Below are 20843 nucleotides of genomic sequence, written 5' to 3' on the forward strand. Positions count from 1 at the left end.
GCATTGTAAAGACTGCAATATAGAATTATATCTTTCCTATGCTTACATCTTTGTAAAATTATGTATTAGACAAGAATTGGAGAGTAATGTTACAAATAAAGAAGCATAAGACAAGAGTTGATTTGATGGAGACTGTGGATGTGGAAATAGGCAGCTTTAAATGTTATGGTGTTATCTATGCAAATACACACATGGACCATAGTAGGTATTTATAGACATAAGTTTAATAGACACAGGGCACCATAAAATGGGGACAGCAGGGAGTCACTTTCATAATGGCATCTAGAAAGTCTTGGTACAGATGGCATTTCAATGTCAACATTAAAAGGGGAAGTTTTCATACCCAATGAAGCAGCCTATGGAATAAAAGAAACAACAAATGGATTCATTCATTCATCTGTTCACTCATTCATTCATTGTTGGGAATACAAAGGGAATTGATGCACACTTCATACCCCCAAGAAAAACACAGGGAGCACAAACTCAAAAGACTCAAGAAATGTACTTTGTCAGGTGAACACACAAACCTGAGAAGCGTTTCCTAATTAGCCATTGATGACTGCCTCCACCTTGACAGCTCATTGTTTATATGCAATCTGTCAGTTATAAGCACTACTGTTATTAACAGTATTATTTTCTCTTCATCTGTAGAGCTTACTGGGAGAAGTGGGAGAAAGGAAAGTGAGAACATGGGGGCAGTGCATTTTAAATGGAGGCCTGAATTGGGATGGTAGTTACTGGGAAACCAAGCTTTCAAGTACTTTGTGAAAACTTGAAAACACTCCTAACAAATGAATGGATCCCGAACTGTATTTCTGCTGTACACAGCCTGAAAACTCTCCTAACAAATGCTGGATCCCGGACTGTGTATACCTGCTGTGGTATATAGCCTACTTTGCCTCTCCATTCCCAGGGCAGTTAATAGAGAATGGTGTGCACTGTTTGTATTTCCCTTTCTTCCTCCCAGAAGCACAAACTGCATGCTTCCCAGTGCATTGGACCGCGCTGACACCAGCTAGATTTTACCCAGCAGACCAGATGCAAGTGGGAGCTTCTCCATCTATACCCCTCCCTGTGTGCTTGTGGTTCAGAAGCCAAGATGACGCTGCAGGCAGGAGCTCTCATGGGAGGTGGTCACGTGGAGAGCGGGGCTGTAGGTGGTGGCATCTCCTTGCCATCAGGAGGTTAGGACATCCTGAGAAGAGATGGATCCCAATCCTTGGCTGCATGATGGACCCTTGACTTCAAGGAGCAGACCCCACTGGTCAAGGGAGAGATGGCTGAACCCTGCTCAGTAGGACACCATTTCTGCCTGGCTCTATTCTGCTTCCCTGGCAAGTCTGCAGGGCTGGGCACTGGCTACAAGAGCTCTTGCATTCCCAATCTCCTTCATTCTTGGCTTCCTATTGGCTGATCCATGATGAGTTCAGCATAAACAGAAACTAAAAAAAAAAACTGAACTTTACCGCATCACCATCATTACCACCAAAATTTCACTATTTGAAGTATTCTAGGTTTAAGTTCATAATAATAAAATAAGCCCCCTTTCCCTCTACTCCCCACCTCACTTCATAGACCAGCAAGCCTTTCTATGAGAAGAGGCATACCTTATAAGAAACACTGTTGAATGCCCATGATTTTTTTTTGTTTGTTTTATTTAGGTCTTCTAAAACAAGCTGCCATCATTAATATTTATTTCTCAATCTCAGTCCAACAACAGTTTCTGTAAGTAAAATGAATAATGAAATTTAATTTCCATTTTAGTTTTAGTTTAGCTTAGTAAAGGAGTTGGACAAAAATCACTTTTAAATAAATCTTTTAAGGAATGCACTGAGGCTAAAAAAGCCCAAACCCACTACGAGGAAGCACATCACAGAAGGTTCTATATGTCCCTATGCCGCCACCATCTTCTCCTTCTCCTTCTCCTTCTCCTTCTCCTTCTCCTTCTCCTTCTTCTTCCTCTTTTATTTTTTGAGACAGGATCTCATGATGGAGTGCAGTGGCACCGTCCTAGCTCACTGCAGCTTTTACCTCCTGGGATCAAGTGATCCTCCTGCCTCAGTCTCCAGAGTAGTCAGGAACACAGGGGTGTTAATTTTTAGTTTTTTTGTAGAGATGGGGTCTCACTATGTTGCCTAGGCTGGTCTTGAATTCCTGGCCCCAAGCAATCCTCCTGCTTTGGTCTCCCAAAGTGCTGGGATTACAAGTGTAAGCCACACCACCTGGCTTCATTTCATTTTTTAAACAATTATATCTCCCCATTAAAATTGAGCATTTGAAAAATGGGATGTGGGGCAGAACTAGGGAAACAAAGGGTTAAATACCTTCTTCTTCTTCAACAGTGAGCTCTGGGGATAAGAAGAACCCTGGTCAATAGACAGATATATTGACTTGTTATTATTTAAAGTTGTTTAACCAGGTAGAGATAAACGAAAGCTTTCAGCAGCTGAACTATCACACAAATCACAATTAAGGTGGCATATGTGTTTGGAAGACGTAAAATCAATTCCCGCGAAGATAATGTTTTAGTCTCTATTTGAACTTGAAAACAGAAGTAAATTTTCAGCAGCAACAGCTGGTCTTGTTCCATCCAGGAGGCTCTCTATTAACTGTACAAGAAAGGCCTTTATTACCTCTTCTAATGGTTTTGTCTTCATCAAAAAAGCCCAATTGATTGCTGTGGTGCTGTTTACTGATGTGGCACAGAGGACGGCAGCTGGGCGCCCACCCACCCCGGTGTTTGGACCTCCCTCCCCTCTGAGTGCTGTTTATTGTTTATGGAAGGAGAACAATGGATCCTGGGAACAACTGGTCTGGCTGGGTAGGGGAGGAAGGGGAATTTGCCATCTTTCTCAGCTTTTCTCCCCCAGGTAGCATTCCCTGAGCTCCACTGGGTGAGGAAGTGTGTGTTTAGGCAAAGGACGGCGTTTGAGCATTTCAAGTAGTCTTTGCAATGTAATCACCCCCTAAAATTTCTAACAGTGGGATGTGACCTCTAAAGGCTACTCACCATTCAGGTTTTAGTCATTCAAGTTTATGTGTGCATGCACGTGTACATGTTGTCTCCCCAATTCTAGCCCATACTCCCAGAGACAGGGACCACATTTTATGCACTCCATTCTTTACCAGGCTGAGTGTGGTGCTGGCATACCACTCAGCCTGGTAAAGAATTGTGTATATAAAATAGAGTGCTAACTCAACCAGTATGTGGCTTAGATGCAGTGGACTGACAGTTCAATTGATACTCCAGCCTCAGCCTCCCAAGTAGCTGGGACTACAGCTACTTGTGCACCATGAAGCCAGGCTAATTTTTGCATATTTAGTAAAGATAGGGTTTCACCATGTTGGTCAGGCTAGTCTTGAACTCTTGACCTCAAATGACCCGCCCGCCTCGGCCTCCCAGAGTGGTGGGATTACAGGTGTGAGCCACTGCACTTGACCCTGTGCAATCTTTCTTAGATGGGGTACAAGGGTGCAGTATAAGCTGGTGGGAACTAGGTCAGGTTTCCCTCTTGGGGTCACAGGGCTTGCTGGGGAAGAGGAAATGTACACTGATGAAGTGGAAACTTGACTACACAAGAGCAGGAGGCAGGGTGCTAGGACAGAGGTTCTTGCTTGGAAACAGAGGCTGTTCAGGAGAGGAAAGGTTACGAGGAACAGATGAGCAGCAAGGGAACCTGGACAGTGACTCTCACTTGCCTCTAACTGGGTGTCAGACTAGGGCAAGGCATTGGGCTCCGTGTCACAGATGCTTTGCCTGAAAAATAGGCGCAGTAAAACACAAGCTTCTTACAAACTCAACTAATTGTGAAAATACAGGATTAGTATCACTATTCCAGAGGAAACAAACAAACAAACAAACAAAAGCATTATGAAAAGAAATTGCTTGTTCTACTCAGGCCAATTCGTCTCAGACAATAAATAGACAAATACCACTGATCCTCTCTTCTCAATGTCTTTCATATCTGTACGATCCCTCCCAGCCTGGGCCACCTCCTCCATCAGATGCTCATAACCACAAACACGGACCACCTGGAGCTTGCCCGCCTCCCCTTCCCTGCCTGCTGGATCTGACTTTCCGCTGTCACCCTATTCAGTACATCTCTACAAGGTCTCAGCTCAAAGAACCCTTTTGATTATGTTGTTCCTCTGTTCGAAAGCCATGGATTCATTCATTCAGTGGATACCAAGCCCCACCCACCCCGTGCCAGGCAATGTTGTAGATATTGAGAAAACAGCAAACATACAAACTACTTCCTGCTATTGTTCTCATTGTCATGGAGGGTGACAAGAAAAATGAGACAGATGGAGAGGTAGAGAGATAAACAGATGGGTGGGTAGATATTTTTAAGTAGACATATATATTTATATTTATAATCCATATAAATGGAGCCATATGTAACTGAATTGAGTCAATATTTTATAGTCCATAATCTCTCTTCCCAGGCTGTGATTTTTGTCAGCCTCCGTTGTTTTGTCCCAACTAAAAAGAAAAAAAAAAAAAGCAAAGATTTCTTCTTACTCATAGGATACTTTTTTGGAACTTTGATTCTAAAATTAAGTCTTTTATCTCTTCAGTTCTTTTTAGGATTGTAAGATTCTTTTCTGTCTGTTGCTTCCCTGAGGCTCTGAGACCCGTTCATGGGTTAGGGTCAGTCTCAGGTGAGCCTATGCTCCCAGTGGCTCATTCCCCAGTGGGAAGGTGGACAGGGTCAGTGCTGAACAGCACAGCCATTTCCTGCACCTGGCCTTTGAGTCGAGCCAGGAGGTTGCCTAGAAAGTTGATGTTGTTTTCTTTCAAGAATCAGGACCTCCTGCCCTCCTTTCTTCCAAGAGATGGAAACTCTCTTTTCCTCCAAGAGACAGACACCCTCCTCACTTTGTGAACTTTCTGGAAGCTCACAAATAAGGCAGTCATGCAAGAGCCTGAAGTGACTTTCTCTTGTGTTCAGTAAAGATATCCCAGTGTGTTTTGGAACACAGGGTGAACCCTGAAGCACAGAGACAACCTGGTGTGTAACTGGAAAAGGCGCACAGTTGGAAATTGGATGGACTTGCCTTGGAACTCCAGCCTTGCTAGTCTTCCACAGTCAGCCTCGGAGCTTCCGTGTCACTAACACATTGTTCCCAAGGTTGCTTTGACTAGTATATGAGTTAGGACACTTGAAAGTCTGAACTTGTCACATGATTTCCATAAATGCACATATGTTAACAGCTTTCCATCCTTGCTCAGCTCCCTCACTGGCCTCTGCTCCCTGCACATGCATCACTATTGTCCTAAACTTGCTGTACAGGAACAGGATCAGGTCTGCAGAGAGAGAAGATTCACCTGCAGACTCCCTGTGCACTACAACAAAACGGCTACACAAGACAGAATTCTTCGCCTGCACAGCACCTTTCACTTCTTGTCTCACTGTCTTCCTTAGTAGCTTCAACTTTCTTAAGGTAAGAAATAATTAAGAGGAGGAATGGGGGAGTTTGAAAAGTGCTGAAGCTGCCCACGGAACAGAGGTGAGAACAGGAAAGAGTGAGGCAGGGACAATGCGAAGTTTTGAGAGGAACTGAACAAGAAATTTACATCAAAGTGGAAACATCCCAGCAAGCAGACTGGTTCAGCACTGGGGCCACTATCACACAAGGTGGGAAATAGGAAACAGAGAGAAATTACAAATGGGGCTGTCCACACTGCCACGGCACTGAAACGGAACCTCTGCGTGCCTCAAGAGGAGAACTGGCAGCTTTGTATCTGAGGACCTCCAGTGCATCCTTGTACGGTCTAGCTGACTCCACTAGGCAGTGACTATTTCTCTAATAAGCTGATTCCCCCGAGACCTTTAGTGACAAAGAGACAGAAACTGAAGTGGTTTGGTCTTGTAACCAGAGCAACCGTCCTTGCAAATCCACCACACAGGAAACAAGATCAAGAGCAAAAGAGACAGGCTTCATGGGGAGAGACAGCCTGCCTGTGTTTTCAGGTGTACAGGTGCTTTCTGGGAAAGGGTCTGGTCAGTAGAGAACTTACAGGCATCCTCTGCGTTGGTAGCTGGTTCGCTTGTACTCAAATGTCTTCAGAGAAAGGGAGAAATGGAATTGGATATAATTAAGCATTTAGAAGATGGGCACTTTGCTAGGCACCCTGCATGTTTTATTTAATGGAATCGCAATCAGACATCTGAGAATGTGATACTTAATTGAAAGCAGCCCTTACATGATGCCTTCTAGACAATCATAAGTGGTGGGTGTGGGGTGGCTTGGAAGAGGCAGGAGACTGTGAAGAGGGTGAGGAAAAGAAGTTAACTGACTGTCTACCACTGTATGCCAAGCATCTACAGGCGAGAAGCTGTGCAGGGATTTTCCTATCACTCCTTCTCTTATACACCTCACAGCAATGTCATGGGGTAGTTCATTCTCAGCTCTATCTGTAGTAGATGAGTAGACTGAAACTGTAAGAGATTATTTCATAAGCTTATAGGAACACAATCCATACATGGCAGAATCAGGATTTCAATTCGGCTCTCCCTCACCCTGCTGTCTTGCCCCTTGAGCAACACACACAGATAGACTCCGGATTCACATGACTCGGTACTGGATGTGAGCTGACAGGGCCACCTGGGTGCAGTCAGCCACCATGGCTTCCTGCTGAGATTCAGCCTCCTCTAGTTTTAGGACAGTCTCTGGGATCATTGAAAAAAAAAAAAATGAACAAGCTTAATGTATATCTCTATTCTTAAGTCATTCAAATGAAATGCATCACTCTTAATCAGAGGTAGGCTCTCTGACGAGGTTTGAAAGCTTAAAAACCTTTCTGGAATTTGTTAGCAAGCAAGTGAGCATCAAACTATGTGATGAAAATACGAAAAGGACTTGCATCATGATAATATTATGGGCAAATTGAGAAAAAAAAGTCTACCTTCCTTCACACACACTCAGTGGTCAGCCCTTCCCACAGAACCCAGTGAATGATGGCTTGCCCTTTGTGTGAGGCCTGGGAAGCACCAAATTTCATCTAGGCAGTGGGACAGCTGTGCCAGTTCTCCCCTTCTCCATTTAAAGCATCTGTTACTTCTTTACTGTCTAATCAGAGAACCGCTTTCTAATCTTCTATCACAACAAGCAGTAAAATAAACAGTACCTTTTTAAGATAAAATCAAGATACAGAGGAAATGGAGGATGATAAATGAATTGCAGATGGATGATCCAAGGAGCTAGAGTTCCACTGGAATTAAAGTGGGAGGCAGAGAAAGGAAATCAGGCATCCCTTGTGCATGGCAGTGGATATAATTAGATGACTTAGGAAAATGCTGATGGTGCTTAAACATCTCCACCTGGAGATTCTACAGATACTTAAAACTGGACATGTCAAAAACTGGATGGAACTTCACCAGTCTCATAAGTTCTGGGAATCATAGAATGGCACCATCTTCCACCCAGTTGGCTGAAATGGAAACCTTGTGTATACTCCATATTCTCCATCCTCCATCACCCCATACACCCAGTCCCTCCCATTAAAGCTACTCCTGAAAATCATTGCGAGTTGCCTGGTATTCCTTCTTATCATTTCTCACCTGAATTATTTCAGTGACTCCCAACATTTTTTCCCCTTGCCAGTGTGACCAATGCCCAGTTAGACCCTGTTGCTGCCTGGCTGATCTTTCTAAATGGCAAGACCAGTTTAGCTGCTCTTTTTATTAAATCCTTCAATATCTCCCTTATTTCTTTTAGGATAAGTCTTAATAGATCAGCATTCCCCATAGAGATGCTTAGGGTCTGCACCTCGTCTCCTGCCATGCACCTCTGCCTGCACCCTCTTGGGTTAACCTACACTTGCGGTTTTCTGACCATGCTGTGCTTCCCTCGTGCCTCTATGTGCTCTTTGACGATGTTGCTCCATCCACAGTCACTTGCTCCTCTCCGCCTCTCTTTCCCTGGCTAGCTCCTTCTGCTCCCTTAAAGCTCAGCTGAGACCTCTTGTCTTCTGGAAGTGTGGCCTCAGCCCTCCTGTCTGGGTTAAGTGCCTCCTACTGGGATCCTCAAGCCCTTGATTAAAACCTACGCGGTGCTGTGCTTTGGAATCTGGGCTGGGACTTTTTGGAAGACAGACACTCTGTTTCTCAGTTTGAATCCTCAGCACCTGTCATATATTGGCTATCTGATGTATGGTTCCTAGATTAAAATTCCAGTTCTATTCTACTGCTTCAACACTCCTTTGGAATTCTACCAAAAACCTTATTGATGCCACTTTCTAACCTTGTGTTCCTGAGTAATCCAAGACTCAGAAATGTGTTTCTCCTTTTTGAACTTCAAGAAAGAAATTACGTATAAATTATAATTTTCGATTTTTTCAAAGAAGTAAGCACAGTTGAACTATATCTTCAAAAACACAGGAAAGTGGGGACATTGATGAAGGCTGAGAGATAAACAGGAGAAGAAAACTACAAAATGAATGTTTGCTTTGCAAGTAACTGCTATGACCTGGGACTCCGCTCAACAGCCTTCCTCGTTCATATCTAATAGTGGAATAATTCTCACAGCTATTTTTTTGAGGTGAGCATTATTACCATTGTTTCATTAAAGCTGAGACTGAAGTTCATTAAAGGATAAGAAATTGGTCTAAGACAGCATAACGGGTAATTTCTAAGGTCAGAATTTAAAAATCAGTTTCCTTTAACAAGCCAGTTGGTTTGAGAACTCATGGTAAAGGCAAGGCAGTATGTCAGATGGGAGACAGGAATTCATGGAGATGTAAAACTAAGACTACTCTTATTTTGAAACAACAGACGCCGTGGGATGCTGACATGCAAATGACCCAGGCATTGCATCCTAAATCACAGAATTTTAGTCTTCTCTGGAGAATCCAAGTCTTGAGGAACGATTCAGCAAGTCCACACTTAACCTCTGCCTACCCCTCCATGCCTCCGCTGCAGCACATGGCCCCAGGCACAGCTTCTCTTTCCCTCATCAGCAAGGCTCATGGTGTTAGAACCAGGGAAAGGTGATATGCTTAGTAATCCTATGTGGGACTGAGACTTTATAACCAGCTTCCTAACCAGCTTTGACATTACAGGTGTTGCTTTCTCCTCTCCAGCAGGTCTGTGTTAGCCTGTCATCAACTGCACAGTGTAGTCCTTTGGCCACTTGAAGTTTTAACTGCCTTCATGGTACTCATTCATTTAACAACTTTTATTCACTCCATTGATAAATTATTGAATATTGTAATGTGCATGATCCCATAACCCAATTATTTTTGTTGTAATATATCTGTGCACCACGTCTGCAGCTTATATTCGCTGTTGTTAGCTGTTTACATTCTAGCGTTTCATCCCTGTGGAAAAAATGGGGGAAAGCGAGAATGCCTCCTAATCATCTCACAATATTTGCTCTGCACGTTGCAGTCATTTCCTCATATCTCTGTCATAATACTTGCCATACTCAACTGTAATTTTTCTTCTTATACAGCAGTTTTTATATCTTAAATGTGAACTCCTTAAGGGGAGTTCCTGACTAAATGTGATGCATGAATAATGACTAAATGAATACGTGGGGAAATATAAGGGAGAGAAAAAAAGATATCCCGGTGACCAGATGAGCATATTAAAAGAAGGTAGCATCATTTCTAACTTGACGTTTGGTTTTCAAAACCGATAATAGGGTTTGGCATCAATTAGCACTCCCCCTGAATTTTTCTCAAAGTGAATAATTAATTCAACAGCAAATTGAATTGTGGGGAAAGAAGGAGATCCGCTGCCAGTTGAGGTCCCCCCGTTTCTTCAGTTATTTGTTATGTTCATCACATCACTACACTCCTACCATTACATCCGTTCATCCACTCCACTCCCAGCTCCACATCCTCTTCCTGCTTAATACACCTTGACAGGAAGAGGAATGCCCTTAATATATCTCCAGAGGTGCTTCTGTACATGTAGGATTTTCATAGAGCAAATATAAAAATGCATTTAGTCATTTAGCTGCCACACTTACGAGTCACTAGATAAAGCTTCCCTTGTGAAATAGAGATAACAGCAAAGATTTTCATTACCTTGAAGTGGGTTGGTAAACAGGTGTGTCTGCTAAAGGCTAGCTGGAGCATGCCTGGTGGATGGACTGACAGCTGGGAAAGGATAGATGCTCTTAATAGATGAGTGAGAAACAGTCTCACATTAAGGAGGTGTATGAGTATAGAAATGGAATAAAGTTTAGATAAATGGGAAAATAATATGTGATAGGATAGTTGAGTAGTTAGCCGACGGGAGAATAAATTGGTTCATGGATGATAGATGGAGCTGAGTGGCTAGATGGAGTGAGAGACTGATAGCAGATGGATGGGTAAATGTTGTGGTATGAACAGGAGCAAAAAAGGGTCAGGTGCAGATGGGAAGAGGTTGATGAAAAGGAAGGAAAAAAATGACAAGAAGGGAGTACTAAAGGTATTGAGATGGCTAGGGGAACTGGAATTTCATTTCCTTGATGAATCATAATTCTACAATGAGCCAGAGGAAATTGAAAACTCCCAATGATTGGTCCTTAGCATTTACTTGCCAATGCAATTTACAAAGACCATGTGTCTAGTCTATCAACTTATTTGTGTTGCATTCCCTGTAGGGGAGACTGAGTCATGAGAGGATTAGCCCTTGTCTACAAAGGAAGCCAAGAAGAATATAAAACTAATAACTTTAGCTCCGGAACTTTGCCAGAAAAGTCACACATGCTGTTAAAATTAATGAAATAATTTCAATCCACTTTCTACTTAATTATCAAATCATAATCAGTCACTGTCCCTCAGCTTTATTTGAGGCTAGTCTTAAGAAATCTAGTACTTGCAAAACAAACCAAATAGTAGCCAAATAATTTTGAATCAGTGTACACTGAGTGATGTGATGAAATTCACCAATGATACAGACGACAGAACAAAGTCACACACCAGTCTAAGCTCCCACACCTAGTTAACGGCAGAACTGGGAAGGGTTAATTAATATGCAAATGACTAATGAGCTGTAAAAAGAAGTTAATATCCATTTCTCCAGAAAAGCAGATGGATGCTTGATGGAGAAAAAGGAGCTGGGGTTTTACTGGAAGAGAAAGGTGTTTTGGAAATGGCAACCAGAGGAAAGGAGCCGCTCCTCTGGGGTTCTTTCTCATACTATTCTACAAGAAACCTCAGCTAAATGAAACCTAACCCAAGTAAAACTGAAGATGCATACACCTTAATACAATGGCACACACTTTTAAGAATCAATGTACATCCTCAACCCCATGTCTTCTCATACTTACCCTTGTAAAGTGGTGTGTACTTCAAGAAATTATGCATCAGGAACTACTAAGGACTCAAAACCCCAAACTGGGCGTTATCTGGTCACCTCTATTTTTCTGACACTTTTCTTCTGCTTTCATTTTAGTCTACATCGATAAATAATTTAGACTTTGAGGCTACAGTGACATTTTATATTGCTTGTAAATAGTATAGATATTTGAAATACAAATGTGATACGGACAGTGCTAAGACTGGCTTTCTACAGTGTGTGCGAGAGAGAGAAGGAGGGAGAAAGAGAGGTGGGGGCGGGGGTGCAGCTCCAGGCTTTCTGAGTGCATCTACTCTCCAAAGCCAAAAACACATACATGGGAAAAGCACAACCCGCTTCATATTTTTCCCCTCCTGGATACAAATAAGATGTCCTAATAAACAGCCCCCCAAAAGTTACAAATATCTTGAACTTTATTGATACACTGCACAATCACAACCATCTCGTATTCATCCTGAATTAGAAAAGGTCACAACTACAATGTAACATGCACAAAATTCAGGTAGTATATTCACCCTTAATACAATTATTGACAGAAATAAAGTCTTCATTGATTTTTTTAAGGAAAAAATAAAAAAGAAAAGAAAAGAAAAAAGAACTCTAGAAGGCTGACAAAGCCATACTCTTGTATCGTGTGATAAATTTTTAAAGCATTTGAACACAGATTTTTTTTGAAGGATAATTGTGAGAATGGGCACACCCATTGTCTGACACAGCTATAACGGCACCATTGATAAGTCATAATTTTTTTTAAATCTAAAGGACTCTGAACTTGACAGATACATGTTCTTACACCCACACATTCCTCACAACTGCACTTTACATGTCACAAAAATTTCCGAATGATTAAAAATGCCCCCTTTAACTAACACAAGGGCAGCTTGTATTACATAGCATTGTTATTATTGATATCTTTGTAGATCTGCCAAATAATGTAGAATGTAGTGTCAAAAGGATGGTTGAGGGTTCACAATCTTTCTTTCTCCACCCAGTGGTGTGGAGCAACTCTATGCCTTAAAAAGGGCACCACTGAAAGAAACAAAAAGGAATCTCTTTCAAAATGCTGGAAATCAGACTTAGCTGACTACTTTCAGGATGAAGACAATTGCATCTAATTAAGTCCACTCCACATTTCTTTGGACTCTAAGTATTCTGCACCTGAAGGCTAAATTGAACTGGCTCAGCTCTATCTTTTTGCCACATCTTTAATTACAAATCTATTTCTTCTTCTTTTCATTTAGTTCTCTTCTCTTAAGTAAGAAATGTGGGAAATGAGACTGGCATTTTTATTTGTTTGCATTTGGTGATAATTAGTTCTCATCATATGGTCTCTTTTTGAAAATGTTGCCTTCCTACTTATACACCTGTGAAGTTTTACTCACATGCTCAAACTTACTTGTCTTCAAGTAAAACGACAGGAAAGCTCTGAATGATACGAGGGGAGGCAATTGAGTGTGAGAGTTTCCAAGAAAAGGTCTTGCACAAAATTAAAACAGAAGACTTGCTGTTGGAGAAAAAGAGAATAAATGAATTTTGCCAGAAAGAAAAACCTTACGCTGCTTGCCTTAATTCCAAAAGGATTAAAATTTGCTTTCGTGTGTGTGTTTCATTGCGGGCTGGTTTTAGGTAATGCACGGCCGGTTTTTCTTTCTCAAAATCGAAGTCAGTATGAAATTGAGGAAAGACGCCCCACCACCAGATCTTACCTCATCTTAAGCCATTTCTCCCCTCCTTCTACAATGGGCTGGCAACAACCACCAAACACCCGAATATTCAACGTACAGCCACTCCTGGTGCAGCGACAGAGGTAAGTTCTTGTTGGGGTTGCCTGCCCATTTTGGGGTTCTCTGCTTTTCTCATGGAATAGTTCTCTCAGCATAAATAGAACTTGCTGACTTCTCTTTGTTGAAGGCAAATTGACTGAACTGACGCAGAATCAGGTCCTGAAACCCAGTCTCAGTTGTGAAGTTGCTAGAGTTCCAGAGTATTCTTCTTACCCAAGTTTGGAAAACGAACTGCCCAATCTGTGAAATGTATCATCTAGTAGGAGGCCTGGACGTAAGAGGAAAGAGGCTCGGGCCTCTTTGTGACACAGAACCTCACCTTTTCTTCTGTTCGGTGGAGCACACTTGCAGCAGAACAGCCATGCGCAGTACTTGCATAAAACCTATATCTGTTTTCACAACCACTTCCCTACATCTCCCCCCTCCCCGAATTAAAACAAGAATGAGAAAAGCTAAACACGCTTGTTTAGACTTGCAGATGACTGACTTGCAGATGACTGTATCAGGCACTTGACATGAAACCACTGAAAAACAAGCTTGTCCGGAGCCTTAACACGAGCACTTTCACTGGCACTACTTTGGTGGAAGTACATATAAACTCTGTTTGGGGAAGGGGAAGGGTTTCAGAGTCCCTGCATTGCTCATGACTTTCATCTAATCTCCCAACAAGCCTTATTTAGCTTCCTTTTCATGTGGAAAATCTGCAAGAGATACACATTGCTCAGAGTTGTATATTTTGTCCTGCCTTACCCCCACCCCATGCCCATTACTGGCACCCTGAACAAATCTGGCCTGTAGGCCTTCTCCATGTGCTATCTGTAAGTGAAGTTGGAAAAGTGTGGATATTGTCTTGTGTAAACATTCGTTGTTCTGTACGCTTCAAAATGATGGGTGACAGCCCCTGTCCCATGGAGCTATCCCCAACAAAGAACCACAAAAACACAGAAGCAGAACTATGTCTGTTGTGGAGAAAAGTCATTTTCATTCCCAGTGAGTGCCCTGGTTGCCTTGGGTTGTATTCACTTTGTAGTTTTTACCCCAGACAGATGAAGATCGACTGGAGTGTTTTTCTCCCTGGGAAACGTGGCTGGGTACTCACCCCAGGGGCATCTTAGTATCCTGTGGAAGGGGGAACAGCAGGGTTCCTTAGTGACCCTGAGGCCAGCCTTGGTGGGTTGAAAGATTCTGATGATCTTGGCCAAAGGGGCATGGACTCTTTCCTGTAGAACAAGTCTCGGAGTGAGGAATAGGTCCAGCTTCTCCATTTCAAGCAGTGTTCTCTAAGACTGTCCACTCTTCACAGCTTTCACATTTATTTCACTCCCAAGTAACAAATTCATTATGAGTAGAATGCTCAGATGACACATTTAATTCTCATACACTGTCTGACACCAACTCAACTTCAGATGCTGAAGGTGGTGACAGATTTGAAACACCTATGCCCCACCTTTAATTCTGGTTTTGTGCCTGTTCATGATTATCCCTGGAACAGGGAATCAATGTGCTGCTCCTGGCACATCGTTTATGTTCCTGAATCTGGCTCCCAGCAGCTCACTAGGAAATGCAGATGTCTGTTTACAGCTGGAAATTGTAACGATTTCACTCACACTAGCTCCACCTCTTAAGGCAGTGCTTAGCATTAAGTGTGCCAAGACAGCCTATGCTTGTGTGTATGTATGTATGTATAGACATGTCTGTGTGTGTTTCCTCATGGCAGAAGTCACACTCATGTGCTGTAATGGACAAAAACAAAGACGGCACTGATACTGGAGGAAGAAGACCAGTTAAGCATTAAGTGCACAGAATTCTACGGTGCTCATATATATTTTTTTATTTTTTAGACTGAGGGCCTGAAAAGGTTTTTCAACTGAGGCAGGGCAGCTCTGTGATTGATGCTGCCTTCTCATCTCTGTGGGTCAGTCCCTGAAGCACACCTGTGTGGTCTGCAATGCCTTTCTTTTGAATCCCAGGCACCCTTGCAGGATGAGTCCGTCTTGTCCCAGGAAACAAGGCAGCAAAGGTGGGTCAGCTCTTGTTTGCATGCTGGGTCTGCTTTGAACCTGAAGAGCTGTGAAAGTCTCCCCCAAAGCCACTGGAGAAGCAGCCTGCATCAGAGGAAACTGTGTCACTGACACTTTCCCCCTTCTGTTTGCAGTGTTGTGTTAATCAAGTGCTTGAAAATTAAGTCAGTTGCTCAAGTGCCCTCAGCTTAGAAGAGCTTCCTGAAACAAATACCAGAGTTGTCAATACACCCGCCATGTAATTGGCCTCCATCAGCTTTTTACTGGATAGTTTTCAAACAGATTCAAACAGGACTGGAGCAGAATGGAGACTCTAGCTGAAGTCATCCCACTCAGGCGGGTGGACTCTTCACTTCACATTGCAGAGACAGATGTGGTTTTTTCTCTCATGTTCTTGCTGTTAAGGAAAGCCAGCCATAGGTTCTTGACACGCACGTTCTCGAATGGTTGAGAGAAGCATGAAGGCTGACACCTTTGTCCTTCAAGTGCAAAACGAAAACCACAGTGCTAATCAAGACTTTTCTAGGCTGATCTGCTTCCTAAGAAGATGTTTGAGAAAACACAGGCTCTTCTGGGAATAGTGAGTGACTGATCATTAGCTTGCTACTTTGGCCCATCTGTTAGTGTCTCCCTTGAGTGGATAGGATGCCAGATTTTAAAGAGTCCACAATACAGGGTATTGCTTTTTTATGTTGTTAGCCTGTGAGATCATTGACTTTCACAGGAGAAGTTGATAGCTAATTTTGAAGATGCCAATATCTGCTGATAGCGTATAAAGGAATACAGTGGGAGAGATATGATATGATTAGAGATTAATATGGGGATGAATTCATAGTGAGTAGTGGGGAGAGAAATGGAAAGAAGTGTTAGACAATCACATTGATAGATCGATAAACAGTAAATAGATTGCTAGAGAGGAAGACGGGTGGGTAGATAATTGGATGGTGAGATAAATCAGACATTTGAGTAGATGGGTAACAGTATGTTTACCTTGATAGATAGCTTGATAAAACCTACATAAATCAGCCATCTATCAATCACTTTTATGAGTTGAGCTTCTCTTTTGTAAAGAGAAGTACTATCTTCAAAATGCCTCCACCTTTTTTGGTCACTTGACTTGCAAATTTTTAGGGTTTGGTTGTATGCATAGCCCCAAACTCCAAATCTCTGCAGCTGGTGGAAGAAATGAGTAGGGCAGAGGGGCTATGGAAGATGGCACAATCATCTATATTGATGTCTATAGATATGAATATAGTAGGATAGTGTCCCAGAAAGAAAAGATGTGAACCCTAATGGAATTAGATAACAATTTGCATGGATGGGGAGATATGTACATTGTCACTAGGAAAATAATGACAGATAATAGGACACTTGGATGTAACTCTTGCTGTGCACTATGTTATGAGTCAAGTTGTGTCTTCAGGGTGTTTATTGTGAGGCTCGATTTTTGCCCAGATGAAACTTATTTATGTTTTGGTGTGTGTGGCAGAGGATGTTGGTGGAAATGACGATGAGGAAAGAAGCAGAGGAAAGGGAAGGGTCAAGGTAGCAGGAGCAGACCCCATTTTTGGACACACCAATGAATGATTATCCTACACGTGGTAGAACCCTGCCCACCCCGTCCCCAACCCCAATCATTCAAGCTGGAAATAAAAGCAAACAAACAAACAAACAAACAAACAAAAAGAAAAAGAAAACAAATCTAGAAGAAGAACAGAAAGAAACAAATAAAAAGAAGCCCAAGCTGGTTTGCTCTCCGCAGTGTAGATTAAAGTCTGTGATATGGAGAAGCAGGCGTTGCTCAGAGGACCTAGGATTTCTTATCAAAACTTGATGAAGAAGTGGGCTAAGAGGGTCCCTGATAGCCAGAGACAAGCCAGTGCTCTGGAGGCCGAGTTTACACCATCAATGACTGCTCCAGGCCCTGTGTAGGGGAGAGAGAGACAGACCCATTAGCACATACTCAAGGACACCAGAGTTCTTCTCTGACAAGCAAATACAGACATGCTTCCCACCTTCCACCCTTCCACTGACCATTCCAAGCCTAGACAATGGAAAATGCCCGTTGGGAGCATTTAGGAACTCGAAGGGGCAAGCTGTTGGGATGCCTTGACCAATGCAGTCTGCTCTGAAAGACTATGCTTAAAAAGTAAATATGTGAAGCTGAGGCTGGTCGTTGAGGTCCATGGGCCCAAAGGTTAGGGCAACACATGGAAAGGCAAACCTGCTGGCTGTTTTCTAAGCAGTTCCTCTAATTGTGTGCTATACTTGGAGAGCGTCCAGTACAAACAATGCTGAGTCAGGCGGCACAGGGCCAGAGGGGCAAGGAGCAGGTGGCGGGGTAGGAAGGGGACAGGGATGGAGTCATAAGTCCAAGTGTTGTGACAGACTCGTTATCCTCGGTGCATGCAGCCTAGGTGTTGTGGAGGCTCCTCCTACAGCAGCTGAAGAAGGAACAATCATCCCCACGGGTTTTAAAGGCTGGAATTAGGCTCGTCCCTGCAGTCAGTGCTGCCTCCCTAAAGGCCTTGAAGCAGATCAACAACCCCAAAACAGACTGCCCCTGAAGAGTCCACCTGAGGAGCTCTCCCTTGATGTGTTTTTTTCTACCTTCTCTTTCTCTCTGGCCCTTTCCCGTATCCCTAGTAAGTCATTCCAGGTCCACTGGGAAGTAAGTCCACAGTATCATGGGTGCTGTTCCTTTCACCTCGTGTTCCATGGCTCGAGAAGACAAATCATATGAATTGGTATTATCCCGGCCTGCTGCAAGGGCAGGTGTATCTAACTCAGCCCAGGCATTCCTCCATCACCTTTATCAGCAAGAACATAGGGTGGTACGCAAGACCAGGAGCCAGCAGCAAGTGTATCCCAGAAAAAGCAAAATCTAGTATTACCGAGGGATTAAAAGCCATTGAGAGGCATTTCTATAAAACTAGTGAAGACGCAAAGGAGATCTAGAGGAGACAGTTTGCCTCTTCTACCATCTCAAGCCAGGACTTCATAGCTTCTTTTAATAGCAAATTGGCCTACTGGAAACAAGCTGAGGTGCTGCGGAATCTCTTTAGATAGGACCAGTTCATTTGGCGTGCCTGTCAACCTGATGGCGTGGATCCATGCCCTGCTCAGGAAGGAACGGATGGGAACATTTTACTTTGGGAAGTCAGGTCTTTCACTTCAGCAATGAGCATGAAACTGTTCCTCTCCATTAATTTTAGCATGAATACCTTTTCTTCCTATTTAAAATATACATGCTTTTACAGACTAAGTCATTTTTATTTGATAGTCTGAAGTCTGACTCATATTACTCTGCATTTTTGTTAGATAATTTTCACAAACAAGGGTGAGATCCAGGTTTTGGTGACAAATTAATGTGCCAGAAGAGGCTCCGTAGATATTGATGGAAAGTAACCTGGTAATGGGGCCTCCAGCAGTCCTGGCACACATCCTGAGAAATCATACAAGCCTGCAGAATGCACTGAGTTAGAAATGCTCAGGTTGAAGCTCAGGGGGAATTCTCCACATATTGTCTTTGCAAAAGATGAATGATTTAGATTATTAAATAGTTTATTTAAATTTTTAAATAAAAATATGTACATAAAGATACATTTAAAAAAACATGGACAGATTCTCAAGGCTCATGTGTGTTTTTAAAACTATCTTTGTATATATTTTTCTTTAAAAGTATTTTCATGACATATATGGCATATATACTAGACTAGTTATATATATTTTTGTCTAATTTATTATTTTGAACTTAAGAAAAAACTGAAGCCCTGATATGCTTCACTCCAGACAGATAGAACCCTTGAGTGTAAGAATCACTCTATCCCAAGTTCTACCAGTGAACTGAAACATTCCTGTGGGTGTTGTGCCATCAGCACAAGGTTGAATATAGCTAAAGCAAAGAGGAGAGGGACAATAGATACAGAAAACAGAGTGTGGAAGAGTAGGGCTTGGTGAGAGAATGAGGCAGAGTCGTAAAAGGAAGTGAGTGTTTCTGATGATGAGCAGAGGTTGCCATTAGATGCTTGGTGCTTACTGGGTGGAGGTTTACAGCCATGTTCAGCTTCTGCTGACTGTTTCCCAGAGCGGAAATGCAAGAAGAACTTAGCAGATACGCAGACTCCTCAGCCTGCTTAGGGCAATGATGACAACACACATTCCCACTATGCTCTCCACGTGGCAAGCATGATTCTAAATGCTAAACATATATTCACTCATTTAATCATCACGTCAAACCCGTGAGCTCTGTGCTACTGTCATTCCTGCTTTATAAATAGGAAATCCAGGAACAGAAGAGTTAGATATCTTCCCTATGGCCACACAACGTATACACGTTGAGCTGGATTAGAATCAAGTCACTGTCCCCAGAATCTATGCCCTTAATTATCACAAGTCTACTTCCTCTCTGTGGAAAATGACCATTTGTGCAGATTTTCCAGGGACCACAGTATCATGGTGCAAGAGAAAGAATGACTAAGATTACAGATTCTCTCTGTGAATCTGCTGCACCTTAGCCGAATGACGTTTCTTCTCTGGGCTTTGCCTCTTCCACTGTAAATTGAGAAGAGATGGGGTTTGATGATCTGTGAGTCCCTTCTTCTGTTAGCTCTCTGAGTTATTACAGGAATGGAAATTCTGCATCCGGGTGTTAGGAGAGACAGTGAGTAGCCAGACAGCCTTCTTCAGTTGAAAAAACCATCAACATGAACCTTGCACTTCAGCATTTCACCTTTCCTGAGATGGCAAGAGGGCACCAAACACTCTAGACCTGAAAGTTTCCCTTTTCCAGCCCCATTTTCTATGTGGTTGCAGAAAGTTTTATCCTTCGGCAGGTATGGTGAGCACCTGCTTTGTAGTATCAAATGTCATAGCAAGTTATTGCCAAAGTAGTGGTCAACTGATGCCTGAGAAATGGCTGGGCTGTTGTGGCCAGAGACTGAATCTAACGCACTATGATACAGAGTGAAGCTGACATCACTTTCTTCATACAGATCCTAGGCACATTTGAGTTGTCAGCTGCGCCAAATGCCGATGCCATGAGGGCTCTGCTGGAGGGCTCTCCAGCCGTGTTTGGAGCAGGAAGAGTGGCTCACATCTATGTACTACTCTCTAGACTGGAAAAGTGTGAGACAAAAGCCATGGGCAATGAACTCATTCTTCAATTGCATCTTTGCAGTAGCCCTATGTGACTGGAAATGAGGAAAATAATGTTTCTGGGTTCTCTCCCACCAGGCTTCCATATGCTACAGTTGCTCACCTACCTTGAGCACCTGCTTTTCTGTTTTAATATAAAAGTGATGGGTTGCTGCAGTTTAAGTAATTTGGTGTGGTCCTCTGGCCTCGGGGCTCACATTTGGTCCCACAGGTTACCATGAGGCTTTTGTAAATGGTAGCTCAACAAAGCTATAGAGCCACCTGTGTGACAGGGAAGGACACAGTTTTGAAGGCACTCTTCATGCTGGGCTCAGCAGTGGTGGCACTGAAGCTTGCATGCCAGGCTTCAGAGTCAGGTTGAGTACAGTTTTCCTAGAGCACAGCCTCACCAGGTAGCAGCTGCGTGGACATCTCCAGGTATTTGGTACTCAAGATGATACAATTTTGAGTTTCAATATATAGGGTTGGAAACCCAAATGTATGTATGTATTTATTTATGAAAATAAGAAGAAAGGTGATTCTTCTCTAAAACCTAGAGTCCCAGATTTGGAAATGTGAGGCAGATTTTCAATGATGTGTTCTAT

The 20843-nt window shown here is 42.8% G+C and overlaps 1 protein-coding gene across 7 annotated transcripts in view; it reads right to left on the reverse strand.

Moving 5' to 3' along the window:
* Positions 1 to 206: 206 nt before the first annotated feature.
* Positions 207 to 20843, reverse strand: part of OPCML (opioid binding protein/cell adhesion molecule like) — a 1153658-nt gene continuing 1133021 nt past the window's right edge. For 4 of the 7 annotated variants that reach the window (XM_003923495.4, XM_074400890.1, XM_010334345.3 and 1 more), the window contains one exon: positions 207 to 17026. In XM_003923495.4, the coding sequence (XP_003923544.1) occupies positions 16926 to 17026 (101 nt within the window). In that variant the 3' untranslated portion in view covers positions 207 to 16925. The remainder of the gene's footprint in view (positions 17027 to 20843) is intronic. The other 3 variants (XM_074400892.1, XM_074400891.1, XM_010334342.3) reach the window with 2 other exon arrangements.

Source organism: Saimiri boliviensis, chromosome 6 (assembly GCF_048565385.1).
Source record: "Saimiri boliviensis isolate mSaiBol1 chromosome 6, mSaiBol1.pri, whole genome shotgun sequence".
NCBI classification, from domain to species: domain Eukaryota; kingdom Metazoa; phylum Chordata; class Mammalia; order Primates; family Cebidae; genus Saimiri; species Saimiri boliviensis.